Genomic DNA, 17039 nt, shown 5'->3' on the forward strand with positions numbered 1-17039 from the left:
ATATATATTAACGCATAAGCAAACCGTAGAGACCCGGAGTGGATTTTAATCGCATATAAGATTGTCCACTGTCGTCACGTTTGTCTGACGTTTGTCCGTCTGACCTTCACAAATTCATCGCGTCCTGTTATCGAGGGGGTCTAGCAAGGATTTGACAAATATAAAATGAGTTTCTAATTGCAACCTTGCTTGGAAAATCTCGGCTTGCACAGCTTTGTACCTGTTTCATACAATACAGCCGCACAATAGCAGCTCTCAAGCTGAAAATTCAACAAACGTTTCAACCGCTTTCAATGTTTCAGGTGGCTCCGGATGCGCAAGTAACTATTGACAAGTATCTGGCCGCGAGGAGCGAGTATTCAGCGGTTGTCCAATCCATACACAGCATGGAGGTGGGTCTTATCGGTATCGTATATGTGCCAGCACTCTGTATGTACCTATTTCTATTGCACGTTCGGTGACAAATCAACGTGCCTGTATTACAGTGTGATGAACCACACCTCTATGGCCAGTGTATTCACTTGTCTGCCTGTGAATCGTATCTCCAGGACGAAGAGCTTCTCAGTAAAGAGCGAGGGGTCAGTCTATCCCGTTGTCAACAAGGAAACTTTAAATGCAGGTGGGTCGTTTTGTGGCTCATGATCAACGCTAACCCCACCTTAGTGTCAGTTAAGCCTTTGATCAAGTGCGAATCCCCGTTCTATTAACTTCGATATTCAAATTACTGCTGATGTCAACGTAACCGACAGGCTCATTTCAAATCATGCTTTGTGTTTTGAAGGCCGCAAATTATGATTCAGCAACTTTTCAAGCGGTGTTTTTTATTTAATTCAAAGCATGCGCGGTAAATGTTTTTCTATAGTGTTACCTGCTGCATACCTCGTGCTTTGCTGACATTAACGGTATTAGATACTGAAGACTGCTGCTCAGCCCTTGCTTACATCAACATGCAAGCAGGCGCTACCTTAGGCTGAAGGAAAAGCTATCGGACCAACTATCGATATTACAGACTGATGTGGTGGAAAAGTTACAGGTGGGTTTTCTATTTAGGCACCGAAATGCGTTTGCAAATTATTACACAGACACACCTAAAGCTGAAATCACAATGACATAGCTACAAAATTGATTCAGTGTGCTACTCATGTGTTCATATCTGCAAGGAGAATCGCGAAGTGTACACACTCTTAAATATCATTTACGATTATAGGAAACTATATGAGCGTCTACTTATTGATGTATGTTGACATGAGCATAATCGTGTGCAAATCTATGATACACATGGGTGCACATCCTGTAAAGGTTACTTCTGTCAGCTCATGAAGTAGTACATAGTAGTTACAATTCAGGATATATGACATGCTGTCTGATTCGCATTCGTGAAAAAATTACTTATGTATCAATATATTCGAAAGTTGACATACCATTTGCACGCCTATGAATTTATCGATATATGTATTTAAAAAAGAAGTTATGTAAAATAAGACATTGTTTGGTTCCATATTCAATCCGTATAGCTAATAAATCTGAGGTGCGCATCATCAAAGCTGATCAAATACAATGCGGTGACATGAGCACATCTTGGATTTTAGGCTTTAGTCTGCATGTGTGCTATTGCTTATCACACACAGCTGTACTTGGCTCAATTCAATCTACCTTTCACCTATTTCCGCGCAGCTATTGGATAAGAAGCATAGCGAAATCATCACAGATCGCTTCTCGGAGCTCATCTACACTCTTCACAACACGTATGAAGGCATTGGGAACACCATTGCCACGCTGCAAGAGAAGTCAAACAGAAGCTGAAATTAGTACCTGGATACATTGCGCGGAGGATTGTGCACAGGGTCTACATAGCCTCCTTTTAGGAGCCGTTGTATCAGCAATTATCGCTATGCATGTGGCATGGGTTTGTGAGAATCAGAAGTCTCATCCCGGTCACCCGAAAACGTTTTAGCATTGTCACCCCACGACTTCGAACCTGGTGCGATACTGGTTACCGATTCTCAGTCTCTCTGTGACACGGCGAGCAGCACAATGTAGTACTCAACATTCAGAGTGCCGTTTTGGGGAGAATCACTCTCAAGGTGCTAGTTATGTGAGAGACCTACTGAAGCCTGATTACGTCGTATAACAAAGGTAATCAAGAAACGTTAGTATGGGGTAGTGCTTCTACGATGCAAGAAGTAGCACCGTTCTCTGGCGCCCGCTGAACTCGAACAAGCACTTCTTTGGACAGAATATATACCTGCTTTTCTCGCATGTCGGCTCATCCGGGATACAGTTGTGAGGAGTTGTGGGAAAGAACATCGACGGTAGATTAACAAATGAGACGTATGGTCGAACGTCTAAAGGCCAATTGTTTGCTGTGGATGGACAGATGTGGGTGGGTTAGCAGTTATTGAGAAATACTGTCCTATTGCCCACGTTGTGATGCTGAGATGGTCCCAGAGTACCGCTACTCACCTCAGAAATTGCATCTCGGCCTCTGAATATCCTTCTAAGCTGAAGCACGCGCGAACTACACGACCCAGCTTTAGGATTAAAATTACGATACGTGGCACGCGCATTTGATCCGTATGTCTATCTGGATGTTGACACATATCCGTAACACCAACTGTTAGTCTACTGCAGTACGCGGTCTGGATTGAAACTCCCACATCCGTAATATATAAACATAGTGTCTATGACCAATAAAGTGTGAATCTTAGCCGATGATCTGCACTGACCATTGCGATCCCGTTCCCACAATATTGTTTCCATTGTGGATTAACGTTCTTATCTGAGCTGATTTGAGCGCAGGTGAGCGTTGGCTCTACAACGAAATACTGGAGTGGTTGGTGATAGTTTTTTCTTTGTGCATATTCTCGTACAAAGCTGTATGGTGTAAAAGGCTTTGACTCTCTCAGCGTATAAGTTCGTACCATTGTTTTGCCCTAAGAATGGCTAATGCTGGACTAATACGGAACAGTGTGCTTACGTTGTGGCAGGTGGGGGTCAAGTTCACATGTAGTCGTATAAGCCGCACGCTGCTATCGGTAGCGATCGGAATATATGATGTAATAAGAGCACATATACTACAATCAAACTGTAGTTATATTGCAATTCATGCAAATGCATATTGAGGTGTGGCTTAGCTCCTTTCACACAACCCATAGTAGAAATACAACAACAGTGGGCAAGACATATCTCGATCCGTAAAAGAATAGGAAGTACAGATGCGATTAAGATTATACTTTATTGAATTAGTGCAGACTACTTAGCAGGGATCTCGTTATCAGTATTGGCTATCTCGTGCGTGATTAAATTTCCAGGAGTAGAGGCATCGTCACGAGTTTTAGCATCCACTTCAGATCCGGAGCCCTTGGGGAGAGAAACATCCATCCTTGTATCAACTGGACGAGTGCTGTCTTCTCCTTGAACTCCTCCATGATCAGTACTAGGCACATCCTCTGAAGCGGCTCCTTCTTGAATATCTCCTCGAGATGAAACACCTTTATGAGCAGTACTATTCTCGTCACTGTTCGTATATTCGTGTACAGGTGAAGTGACGTCATTCTGTGGACTGTCTTCCTGGATAGAACCACCTTCTCGAGCAGATGAATCAATCTCCATATTCTCTTCCATAGCATCGGTATCGTTTATAGTACTATCCATGAAGTCGATGTCGTCTGGTATCGCAAATCTGGGCTTCGCTATAGTGACCATCTGGCAAAGTGACAGCCCCAGTTTACCCAGATGTGGCGTCCATCTATATTGAGTAAACATGCATAGTGTTCAGAAACGTGTCAATAAATCAGGTACAGAATTGGGTTCGTACGACAGGAAGGCACGACCACATTAAATCCTCCGAACGCTGAGGACGATAAAAATAATGAATGAGAAGTATAGAAACAGAATAATAGACAAATTGGGTATGCTATGCTGATAAATACTACCTGCGTGATTGCCTCTCCTTATTGTTTTGATCCAGCAGATCAACAAGTCCCATAGACCGCAGGGCGCACTCGTATTCAGAAGTCAGAACCGCACGATCTAGGCGGTAACAATCAGCACCCACAATATTCAGGCACTCGAGGACTTCGTTGCGATGATCCTTCAAGCTGCAGATTGTAAAAACATTTATACATATACTGTTAAGGCTTGCATATATAGGAACATAAAGAGTACACACGGTAGAGTATGTTGACATAAATAATGACGAAAACAAAGGTGCGTGTATTGAGGCACGAATAGTGTATCCAGACAATTCAAGTTCGAGTATAGCTTTGACAGCATGAACTTTAAACTGTGTGCTAACTTTTCTAGGCATAGTGATCTATACATGTTATAGAAGTTGATATAGTGAACAACGAATATGTAAGAACATGTACATCAGATCACTTGCTTATGAAATTCTACCTACTGTCATACGCAAACGCTCACGGAACAATCACGCTACATGTGTACATTGAAGGAACAACCGGATGTTTCATGCTGCCAATCGAGTACTCTTTATCATACCATGTTAATAGCTCCTCGAACAATCGAGCATCGCTAATGAGAGTTTCATGCATTAAAATTGTCACTTGATGTTTGAACGACATGAATAATTTGGAAAGAGTTGCGGACTTTAAGGTCGGGACAGCTGATGGATACCATTGACTCCACGATTAACATATAATTAATCGAAATATATTGGCTCAGCACAATCAATCCAGCCGACTCGCATAAGCACAAAATACGACAAGGCGGTGCGATTGGACAATGCACCTGTCGCGTGCTCCAGTATATACTAACTGGATCCGCACAGAACTAAGATAACGAACCGCACACACGTGTACCTGTCGACTGTTTTGGAGACCAAAAAATCCTCCGTTTTTTCTGAATTTCCAAGGGTCTTTGAGTGTGTGACACGACTGTACGTCCATTTTGCGCACTGGATGAGGGCAGAATCTATCATCATTTCACTGTCCACATGTTCGCGGAGCTCCTCAACGCGCTCTGGCTCCACCCACAAATTGACGGCTGCAGGATTTTAGAACCGGAAAAGAGAACCGTTAAACGCTCAATCATTTAAAATGATACAATCATCCTATATTCGCTTTCAGTCATAATCTGATCCGCATCTAGCTAATTACAATTCCATGATATGTCAAACCAACGACCGAATCTGTGACAGTATTTGATTTAGTCCAACCCTGAAAACCCAGTAGATGTAGAGAAAGACAATCCAACAAAAACAGAGGTTTGATTCCCACACCAGAGCCTGCGGTAGGATCTATGGCACTACTGCCAGAATTGCTGCCTTCACTTGTTCCGCTCGCACAGTTATCGATATCGTAATCGAGAATGGTGTGCATCCAGGGGTGCCTAAGTCCCTCTGGTGTGACCAAAGTGTCGCACTCGGACACACAATCCATCATTGCGCACAGGTCGTCGAGTGTTGTATCGCGTTGTATGCCTGTCTCTGTGGATTTGAAGGTGACCATATGTTTTAACGTAAATGAACGTTCCACCAACCGCAAACTCACACAAAGGAGGCGAGCTATCTCATATAACCCACTCGCCTACCTCCATTACTTACCTGCTTACCTTCGTCCCCGACATGGTTATGTCCGAACAATTGAACGCAAAGTATCAAATTGAAGTCTGGCATATAATACTAGATTAATTCAAACTATTTTCGAACATCTCAACCGAAGCTTTGCCTCACCTTTACACTGAACAGCTGGATTGGAAGATACGGATTCTGCCGCTGTGTCCAACACAGTATACAAACTTTTCCAAAAAGGTCTCGGGCTATTGTGTTCAGAATGAAAATCGCGGCACATAGTGCGCCAGATGTCGTCATCGGGAGCGAAAAGATCCTGCAGTATATATTGCATAAATACTTAGTGAGTAGATAAATATTGAGTTCAGACTGCTTCGTTCACCGCACTATGCCAACACCAAACTTTTTTGACAAATACATCAGCAAGAAAATTGCGAAGTGAACTTTCGTTCCTGATTCAAATTATCAATCCGCGAGCAGAACGACGTGGAAGTTTGCACCAGCCGTCCCATACCTGTGATTGGCGACATTTGAGCGATGTCAATCGCTCGGCGAATCCATCCTTGCCGTATTCGAATTGCTGCGCGGAATCTTGCACAAGTGTTTCATTCTGGGCCGCATCTTCCTCCGCAGTGGAGTCCGCGGCCATTGCATTATCTACTGAGCTGCGACAATTATCATCGGTTGGTGCCTTTACTCCAAATGTGAATGTTATCTTTTTCAAATTCTTGACTGACCTTGACTTCGACTTTGACTTCAACTTTGCCTTCGAAAATATATACACCTTCCCGCCTTTGTTTTGATCTTTGTCTTTTCTACCACCCTCTCCGCTATCCACCACCACTTCAGGCGAAGACTCGCAGAGATCTACCTCAACTTTAGCGTTCATTTTACCTATATATGGTACTTGTTCTGGGACATTGTGAGGTGAATCTGTTTCCGTAGTATGTTTCTGTGTACCGGGCAATACATTGTGTCGAGTGGGCTGGAACCAGAACTGTAGTGTGTTGATCGCTCGGCGGATGTCTCTGTTGGACGTTCTGACGAGATTCTGCACTTGTCGCGGACTCGCACTGACTCCAAAAGAAGCACATATAGCCTGGCAATACAACCCCAAATCTTTCACAGTGGGACTGTTGTAGTGGCAAGGTAAGTACCGCATTTGGAATGGAAGCAAATCCCGAACTGTTCCTATATGAGAAAAAGGGAAGGGGGGGCTATAAAGTGAGTTTGAGATATTCCTTCTGGCAGACGGAAGGCAGCGAAGGGCTTTACCAGTTAATCATAAGAAATACTACACATACTATATTCACAAAGCTTGCCTGTATGATGGTTCGGTGTCAGTGTCATAACAATGGGTCTCCTGGAAGACTTGGCGAGTGCCAGTACGGTGTCCCAAAAGCCTTTGTCCTCGTTGTCAAAGACCACGTCAACATCCTTGATCAGTATTATCGCATGTTTAAGCTTTCGTTTGGTATCCTCTGACGAGTGTAGACCACGTGTTAGGAGTGACAACATTCAAGAGAAATTAGGATTTTGTTGTGTGGTACAACTACAACTATAGAAGTCCAGAATTAGCGTAAACGTAAACGCCAGGAGCACAGCATACAGCTTCTCAGAGTATCATGACAACGGTAAACCATCAGCTACACGATGTTATAATTTGCATACAGTCCCACCGAACATTAGCAACCGAGGTGAGCTGCCCGTTTGCTCACATACTTTGTACTATGGAGGAGATATCACCAAGTATACTCCCATCCGCCACACTTCCTGTTTGCTGGTATAGCACTCGCGACTGTGTTGCCTCCTTACACACATCCATCACGGTCTTGCCAGTGCGCCTCATGGATGCATTGATCTCTATCACTTGCATGCCCAGCTCTTGCGCACAGGCGTATACAGATGCTAAATAATCGGCAACGTAGAATAATCGAATGATAAGCGTTCCTACTGTGGAAGGAGTGTGTGTGTGTGCATTTTGCGATGGGCAGCAAGTCCTTTGAGTAGCCTTGGAATGCGCTCTGTTTGGGTATTTAGAGACGCGGCTACTGCCTGCTGTGGACAAGCTATTTTATTTGATTGTGCAACACTGTCAAACAAACAGTAATCGATAGCAGCCTGTCAGTGCATCCGGTATCAAAGAAAAGCGAAAATTAATGTGCTTCCATCTATAATCGGTATTGCTTGCCGCTGGGTACAACCATACTATCAATTATAAACACTTAGAATATCAAAGCAACAAAACATTGTGCGAACAATCCCACCTGTTTTGCCCGATCCAGAGGGCCCCGAAAGTACAGTAACGGTATGCAGTGTCACCTCTCCCAGCCTGTCTGACGTAAGACTTGGCTTGTTCCATTCATTGAAACTGTCGTCACTCCATGCGCCCGGATCTTCACCGTCGTTGATGAAGCTTTCCTTGCGATTTCGCTTGCTTCATATTCAAAAAAGAATACGGGTAGGCTAAGCTTCATACATATGCAAGATGAGTTTTTCTCATTTGAACGTGACCATTTATGACCTTGTAACAAAGCAGAACATCGTATGTCTGACCCCAATAGTTTGTACTAGAGTCGGAGGCAAGCATCCAATCGATATAAACCGAAAATTGCGCATACATGCTAACCGTGTGTACATAATTGAAGAGAATGTATATGAATCAATACCACTTGGGTACACGCTGACAACTGTGCGATTACCAGATCCAAACGATCTTTCCCATTACGCAACTTATATTTTGACAATCAGACGTGCTGATTCAATTCTACCGTGAAGTGCACCTGGGCAAGGTACATAGCTTTCGCTGCGAACATCGATACCTTTTGATTTCATCTGCATTGTAGTAGAACATGTCAGGAGCAAATTCCAATTCTGGTCCGAAGACAAAATCCTCCTCTAGTATGTCCTCCGGTTCAGGAGTATCTTCTATGAGATTCCGCCTCGCTTTTTTACGTTTTGGTTTTTTTGGCGATTTCGGGATGGGTTTACCCATCTGAGGATCATTCCATTCCTTAAAAAAACGACAATGGATATAGAACGTTGATACTTCGAACCAAAACTCAATTGTGAAATATATATGAATTCGTCAGTCTACCCGACTGCCCCTGTTTGGGTTGCTCAATGTACGTTTGATTCCTACACCCATGATAATGTAAACTCTCGATGAGCAAAAGCAAGCGATTCAACTACTGTGTGTATTGTTGTACGCATACCTTCAGCCATGCTCGGAGGTATTGAGCATTGCGATTGTTTGAGGTGCCCACTATGCAACCAACACGTGTGGGGCGGAAGATATGAGCCCATATATTATGTTGATTAACATCTTTGCTGGTATCCGTCTGGGAATCTGACACCTGCGCGGATCGAACTGATGTATAAGTGACTTGCGAACGCAAACAGAATCAGTATCCCAATTCTGCTGCGGATCAGCTGCATGCATTGAGAATCATGGAACTGGAGCACATCCTACGGGAGCACTGGTGGAGGATCGCTGTGAATACCTGGTGAATCTCAAGCTTCCTACGTTAGAGAATCGCAACTTCAAACATACCTCTATGTGTGCATTCATCTTCTTTACAGTCCTAAATAGGTGCTTGACCCTCTGTATGGGGCAGTCATACGCCTGTGCGACAGCAGCCACTGCTTGATCGTAGTTTATTTTCCTTCTTGGTTGTGGATGATCCACGTGGTGTTGATTTGTGTCTTTACATCGTTCAGCCTTTAAAAACCGACCGGTGGTGATTCTGTATGTAGTTCAAGTCGTTCGTGTGCGGTGATGAAACATAGGCATTTAGCCATAAAAAACAAACCAATTTACCATTCTGTAACATGGCAGCACGCATGGAAATCTCCACACGATATTGGGAACTGGAATACCCAACATAAATCACCCACTGGGCCGATGAGTAACTCGGTAACTACAGTATTCGCTAGCTTGGCAGACCCTATAAAAGTACACAGCGCCACACATCACTTTTCTTACATACTGGTTATACTGACACGGTATGACTGTTACAGTACGGTCGCGTCGTGGCCACCGGTCCATCCCCTCCGGAAGAGCCAGAGAGCAGTAAGAGTGCAACTGCGGCACTTGCATTGCTGATGTTCTACAAAATGCTGTGCTTTCGTCTGGGTTTGGTTCTTTAGATGCCGCACACTCTGAACACTGTCGAATGTGGGAGTTCGTTGGGAATTGCGCTGGTCGCAAAACGGGTGTGTCGTTGGAGACGATGATGTCACCTTTTTCGTATTTTAATTTCTCTGCGCATATGCAATAGTGCAACCAGGTCATGAGAACATACGGACCAAGAGTGTCGAATACTATCTACACTTTCGCAACGATGGAAAGCCCAAACATACGGACCAAGAGTGTCGAATACTATCTACACTTTCGCAACGATGGAAAGCCCAAGAATATATTTTAAGTGCTGATGGCACCTATAGGTCATATGAAAGTACCACACGTGAAAGTTATAAAACTCATATTGTTGTATGACGAGATCAAAAAAACATACCGACTATCACACTGTTCTGTTGCAACGCTTTCCTGCCGAGCGCCATGTTTATATCTACTACACCTTCCGCTTGTGATGCATGCATAGTTTGTCTAAAACGTTCGTCAGTCCGCCGCCTCTCCTCCAACTCCTTTTGTAGTTGCCTTTGGCTCTGCAATTGAATGAGTTGCGCGAATTGTCAGTACCCGCCACGACTGTGAGGGATAGATGCCGTGAGGATGTAGAATATGGGTGTGCATGGTACATTCTATGTGGAAATGAACGCCCTGGGAGTGTCAGCTCATTTTGTTAATTTTTAAGTTTGAAAACAAGAGGGTACGGATAGTGGTTCCGAACATACAATAACTCTGTATTTTCAACGTTCGTATGTGCTACCTACAACCGGACTGTTTCCAAGTAAGCACTGCTATCCCTACTCGTTACATATCAACGATAGAGCCCGTGCTACTACTGTGTACTGGTCTCACTTTTTAGTTGTTGTAAGCAATACGTACCGCTTTCATTGCGCGTTGTTGCTTTTGTTTCTTGGTTAGAAACATGGCCGGAATTGCATCGACATCTGCGTGGAAAAATGGTAGGAAACAACCAATGGGGTGAACCGATATCCTTTTAAATATCCTCCGTTAAGTATCATTGCTAAATGAGCAAAGTTCCGCCTATACGAACTTCCGTCGCGCACATCATTAGATGGAAAATGGCAGATTGACCGAAGAGCAGTATGCACAATTGATAGGGAAACCAAAGGTTGCATAATCAGAATTTGTAACTTCGGCAATAGCTGCGAGCGTAGGCCAATTTTCAAGCTGATACTCTCCATTTCACAGACGTAAAGCCAACGAGGAAGTACTATAAGAGATCGTAGCTTGCCATATAAAAAGTATATTAGCTGCCTACCAATGGGTGCATTCTCCGCTGCTTTTTGTGCATTTGGTTTCTGTGTATCATGATTCTCTTTCCCTCCAACGTCTGCAACAAAGATAACATCGTCATCACTGTCAATGTTGATCGCACCGTCGAGTGCTGGAGTCTTCGAACAATTTACAATCGCACCTAAATTTGAAGAGAACAGCATAGTGTCGATATTCAGTACTGTGCACTGACATGAGCAAGCAGATGTAAATATTCGCGTCTGCAGATATATATATCATACTGCATTCATCACTACTATTGAAGTGGTGCAATAGCCTTTCATGATAAAAAAATGTACAAGCCAGCATGCATGTGAGTATACAAGAACCTATATGCGTGTAGCGCATGTGTACGTCACTTAGGATGTGCATATGAACTACATATAAATATAATCGTCAGTAATCTAATATGCAGTTGATATATGCCGAACATAACTAAATACTTATGAAATCACATCTATGCAAAGATGTAACTGTTATGTGTGTTATGTGTGTCTGTAGGTGCACGCATATAAACATATATACTTTATATATAATTATTATAAATATGTATATACACGAACTATAGGAATATTTACCTACATATAAAGGTAATATATATATATATATATATGTGTGTGTGTGTGTGTGTGTGTGTGTGTGTGTGTGTGTGTGTGTGTGTGTGTATGCGTGTCTATATACATGCTCATATATACGAGCATGTTGACTTACATATTTTATATACAGATACTTAGATATATATATGTACCCCAATATGCATGCGTTGCCGCTTGTTCCAGAGCATACAAGCATAATCGACTATATATACTCAGATTGTCTCGACGCATATATTCATCGCACCATGAAAAATCGAAAGTAGTCACAGGATCTATACCATGAACCATGGTATACTATTGATTTCGGAAATGACAGGTCGTACGAACACTACGCACCTGTTCTGATTCTTGTTCTGATAGGTGAATGAGCATCTTGCGTCGGCTTCTTTGCATTTCTCGTGTCCTCTGCAGTCACCTCTTCCACCGTCTCTGTTACTACGATAGTTGGCGGGGCCCACAGAGATAAGAGTGTCCGCGAGTTAGTTTCGGTAGTCAAATTCTTCTTCCTCTTGGTTGAAAATTTTGTCTCTTTCCCTGCGTTCTTCGATTTCCCGGCGACTTTTTTCTTAGACACAGTTCTTTCTGATTTATTCATATCCTCTCCTGTAGAATCGACCTTCTCGTCTTTCCGGCATTTCGCTTTACCTTTGACCATGTTGCGGGTCGATGCCCTTTTCCGTTTTCCAGATGGAAGATTCTCGGCCAATTCGACTGATGGTTTGATCACGGACGCAGCGCTCATGATGCGTATTGCATACTCACCAGGTACACCAATGTCGTCAAACCTTGCACAAATACCGTTCGTTCAAATACGGATGGGTCTAAAGTGGATGTAAACGCTTGACAGCGAGTTTGAACTCTGCCTAATAACCCTTTAGAGAGGTATGGAAGGGGAATTTCGCTTGGCTCAGGAAGAGATGGTGTTGCTAGTAGCAGCGGTTGTCTTTCTTTATGTTCGTTCAGACCTTATAACGTAGTCTCCTTCAGAGAAGTTCAGACAAAGTCACTTATCGATCTTGAATATATAAAAATTGTGTTTTTTGAAATTGGTCTCTTTTATTTATGTGTACATACAAATAAACCCCGCCCAATTTGTAACCAATCAGCTCTACCGATTCTCTATGAATCCGCGCTAAAATCTGTACATACATATTTATGTGATATGTATGTGTATAAAACAATAAATAATTACAACTTTCAAGTTTCAATTTTTAAGCGATTCTTCAGGCCTCAGGCCTCAGCTCTGTGTCTGAGCCCTCAGGCCCCAGCCCCCACGACCTCACCCCTCAACCCCTCAAGGCTCAAGCTAAGTCCTCATTTCTCGGCCTCTGTCCTCATGCATCAGCACTCAGGACTCAGGCCCTCCAGCCTCTGACCTTGGGAAAGTTGGCCAGTCAGGAGGCTCAAACGGCTCTCTCACTAGTCTGGTGTGCCCCGGGTGCTTTTCTTTAAAATGAAACGACCACTTGTATCTACCATACTATAACATGTTTAACCCTGTATTAGAATCGGTAAATATATCTACGGATATAAAGGCCATTTGGCGTTGGGCAATGGGCAACATCAAAATGAAAGTTATCAATTCTCAATCTCTCAAATAAAAGGGCAGTCCGTTATACCGATCAATACGGTGTCATCGATAAATATCACCTTGTTCCGTGAGCCATTATCAGGCTCTTCGGTATGTAGAGGATTCAATAAAGTTCACTTATCACCGCAATACATACCCCACAATACACACTACATCGCATATCGGTGTACCTCATAGACGCCCCCCAGCCACACACACACTACAATACAATAATAATGCACAATCAACCCAAATCAAATTTCACACGCAGCAAACGTATACAATCAAAAAAGATAGACTCGCAAAGGCTCAGAGCAGGCCTGATGGGGTAGTCATGGATACTTGTCTGACATGTCAGAGTGAGACTTCTGTGAACTGATAGAAAAACTTATCAGATAGGCGACAATCGTGCAAGACACTGATCGCATCCGAAAAGAATGCAAACGTGTGAGAATGCACCCAATCAAAGCCATCGAGGACCACGATTCCAAGAAGGAATAAAGTAATAAAAAGAGCTCGTGTAGCACAGTAGTTTAAACCTGTTCACGTAAAGCAATTAACCATCACCGACGAAAGCAAGGTGCAGGATATACACGAGAAACTCTGAGCAGTTCGGTGGCTGGAGGCTAGTTTGATAAGCATGACAGTAGACATTGTGAATGTACACACTGAGAAAACGTCGTTTTAAAATGCAAAAGATACTACTTACACACTTTATTCTTTAACTTTAATTCCAATGAGACCACAGACTACACATAGACATACAAACTACTGGCAATGCACACATACGTTCAATACATTAGTGGATTTAAGATCTTATCATACATGCATGGACCGCAGTGACAGTGGTAACTGAGCTAGCCCTGCCAGTCAAAGTACAAAACCAAAATATAATTTGATGCACGAGCACAACGTGCAGGTTCAACGGAGATATATGATACGAACTACGGCGAACAAAAGCGTATAATTGCTTTGAGGTAATTCCGACCTCCCAAGCAAAATAACTTATACCTTTAGGCATGAATATCTTACTGTATCTGCTCATTGTTTACCTAGCAAGAATAATCAATCTACTGGATCAACTGATGCCCAACGAAAATAACTTCACTGACGCTGTACAACACCACATGGAGAAAGAAATTCAAACCCCGAGCAAGAAGGTTTTAGGGTTTAGAGCGTATCAGTCATTCACCTTATTTACTACAGCATCAGTACTAGATGGTTTGGTTCGGTCATTCACCTTATTTACTGCAACACTGGAAAGTGTCGCGAGTCGTTTGATCTTAGTTCGAACTATAGATCCGCTCCTGGGAAATTTTTCTGAACCCATACACGCTGGATCACCTCTCTTGAGCGAATTTCGCCGATCCTTCCGCACTAGACAATACTGATGGTTTGTAGTATCTACACAAGGTGAATGGCTTAATCAACCAAGTTAATACTAGATTTGTTGCTTTGTTTACTAGTTAATTACGCTATTTAATGGATACAAAATTGAAGAGATTGGTTGACTCAGTTATTCATCTACTTTACTACGGGACCAGTATCATCACAAATTTACCAGATACAAGATTCAAACTCGTGACCTTTATGGTTTTGTGGTAAAAAAGGTGAGAGACTACACATTTTACAGCAAGAAACCCTCTTTGATTTGTAGAAGTCATCAGAGTTAGCTCACTTTCCAGAGCTAACTAAGTTGCTTAAATTACTCCCGAAAGGTGAGTTAATATTTAGCCGACTCCCGAGAGCAGGTTTAGTTCCTCAACCGACTCCTAAGGGTGGGTACAGGATTAAGTCTATCAATCGCAACATTCTAAAAATAGCTGTGGTTCTATGTGAGTCACAACTTATGCGAAAAGACATCATGTGCTCAGCGTGAGATTTAGTTGCAGAGAAGTCGAAATAGACCCGCTTCAAATTGTGAAAGTGCTCTGCAAAAGGTTTCTCATACTGAGCATATCATTTTTTTACCCTGGCCAGCCCAAGCTGCTGAACACTGGCACGAACACCTTAGATATAAAACCAAAGGTGAGATCGGAAATAAATACATACATTTGCACTTTATTTAAAGTCTACCACATTGCACTCTAACAATGACTGAGCCAGTCAACCAGAGCAAAGTCATTTCACAAGGACACAAATGATAAGCTGATTAGTTTCGTTAATGAGGATTCGCTCCCACCCCCCACCGCCCCCCCCCAGCTTTATGCATGTTCATAAATGTCAGTATGCGATATCCTTCAAAACTTGATCTTGTATGCGTACACAAAGTACAGTAACTTTCTCAAACGGCATAGACTGTAATTTTTGTTCACGTCTAATGGTGTCTTAGAACCTGCTTGTTTTTGTAAAGCCTATCTGTGAAAGCCCATTGGTATATGAATCTGATCTAACTCATGTACAAATCGCGCATTCTTATCCCACACAGTCCAATATAAATGCATGTAGCTGTATCTTTTGCTCCTTGTGGTTTTAGTCGGCTATTCGTTGAGCGCCCGTTTGTCTTATGTCATTGAGCATGTTTTTATAGTCTTTCGCATTAGATGTACGAATTAGGCCCTGTAACGCGTGTGTGTCTTATATGCGTCCCTCCGCTTCTGCTTGTATCATTCATTGAAAACGATGAAAGACTTGCATTCTCATCCATGCCGCTATAAACTCAGTGATACAAATATATGTAGACTTTGGTAGCTTGCAGCGATTTAAAGCCTGCGAGTTTTTTTAACTATCGATCGTGATGAACAGGAAAGTGTTTGCAATATGTGTTAGCAGCATCCTGACAATGCTCCTTCATCTCTTCCGGTTAACATGGACGAGGCGGCGTTGTAGCTTGTCACGAAATAAGTTCGATCTGCTTCACATTAATTAGGACATGGTTGCCGGGAAGATTTTATCGTTCTACGGAAAGCATCAGAAGAACACTTTGCCGACGACAACACTTTTGCGGAGTGTCCATTCCAAAAAGCAAATCCGCTGGTTCTAAATAAATTCTGTCAGGGTATTTCACCATAGATGCTCGCTCCTGAGTATTACTAGGGCCAGTAAATTCTTCCAGCATCTCATCAAGTGTCGGATTTTTTTGTACTCTACTCTGAGTCCTGCGGGTAACGTTCACATTATCGTAGGGATAATACTATTTATTTCAAAAAGATAAGTTACAATGTATGTTCAAAAAAGATAGGTTACAATGTATGTTTCAAAAAAGATAAGTTACTTATCGTAGGGTGTCACTAAAGGTATAGACTTCGTGCGGCCAATTCTGCACTTCGCTGGCCGATTTACTTCATGCCGTCAATTTCGCTGTTAGGTACACGGCCAGTTGGTGTTGTCCGTGCCTGTGATCAGTATTAAGGAGGTCAATGTGATTGCGATGGTGGTGCTACCTGTTGCATAGAGTAGTTATACTCGGATGCCGTCTAGACCGTCTCATTGTCGGACATCGATCCATCGTCCGCCGTTGAAGCACATGAGTTAACTGAAGAATCTCCGTGACCTCCTGTACATGCGTCGGCATTCCCAAGTGATCATCCCAATCAGCGCTATTCAATGTAGAAATCGAGTGTTGGGCTTCAAAAACTAACCGAGTCAGCGTAACGTGGATCTTTGCATTAACTTCTTCCTCATGCCTTATCACAGATCAAAGGCAGTTGACAATGAACTCCAAACAGTCGCTTCCATAGTCGCTCACATGCTTTCTTGCCCACCTCAGGTATAGATATTATAGCATCTAAGGACCAGAGTATCAAAAAGCCAATCCGAACCCCAAAACCACAGCATCATCAAATATTCAGTTTTGGGTCCGGATTCAAATATTATTGATATTACAGTCACCAAAAATATTACCGGTAGAACCGTTAAGCTAAACCGGGACCCCGCATGTGAAAGAAACGCTCAAGTAGAAACCCGAGTCTAGCGAAG

General features: G+C 42.8%; 2 protein-coding genes across 4 annotated transcripts in view; one reads left to right on the top strand and one right to left on the bottom strand.

The window, feature by feature from the left end:
* The window catches only part of SARC_06459 (hypothetical protein), a gene marked incomplete at its 5' end in the record, with an annotated part of 9538 nt that extends 6826 nt beyond the window's left edge, over positions 1-2712 (top strand). The window contains 4 exons of one of the 3 annotated variants that reach the window (XM_014299639.1): positions 303-392; positions 549-619; positions 958-1033; positions 1675-2712. In XM_014299639.1, coding sequence (XP_014155114.1) covers positions 303-392; positions 549-619; positions 958-1033; positions 1675-1803 — 366 coding nt within the window. In that variant the 3' untranslated portion in view covers positions 1804-2712. Of the gene's footprint in view, positions 1-302; positions 393-548; positions 620-918; positions 1034-1674 lie in introns of all 3 variants that reach the window. The other 2 variants (XM_014299641.1, XM_014299640.1) reach the window with 2 other exon arrangements.
* Positions 2713-3217: 505 nt separating this feature from the next.
* SARC_06460 (hypothetical protein) lies at positions 3218-12321 on the bottom strand. Its single transcript, XM_014299642.1, has 17 exons — positions 11888-12321; positions 10942-11097; positions 10542-10606; positions 10048-10198; positions 9520-9793; positions 9084-9276; positions 8746-8886; positions 8353-8543; positions 7798-7967; positions 7253-7438; positions 6853-7011; positions 6045-6721; positions 5693-5846; positions 5240-5440; positions 4821-5004; positions 3936-4100; positions 3218-3748 (listed from the first exon to the last, which is right to left on the bottom strand). Exons 1-17 carry the CDS (start codon positions 12291-12293, stop codon positions 3253-3255), a joined length of 3969 nt encoding a protein of 1322 aa, XP_014155117.1. The 5' UTR covers positions 12294-12321; the 3' UTR covers positions 3218-3252.
* Positions 12322-17039: the final 4718 nt, after the last annotated feature.

This window comes from Sphaeroforma arctica, assembly GCF_001186125.1.
Source record: "Sphaeroforma arctica JP610 unplaced genomic scaffold supercont1.461, whole genome shotgun sequence".
NCBI classification, from domain to species: Eukaryota; class Ichthyosporea; order Ichthyophonida; genus Sphaeroforma; species Sphaeroforma arctica.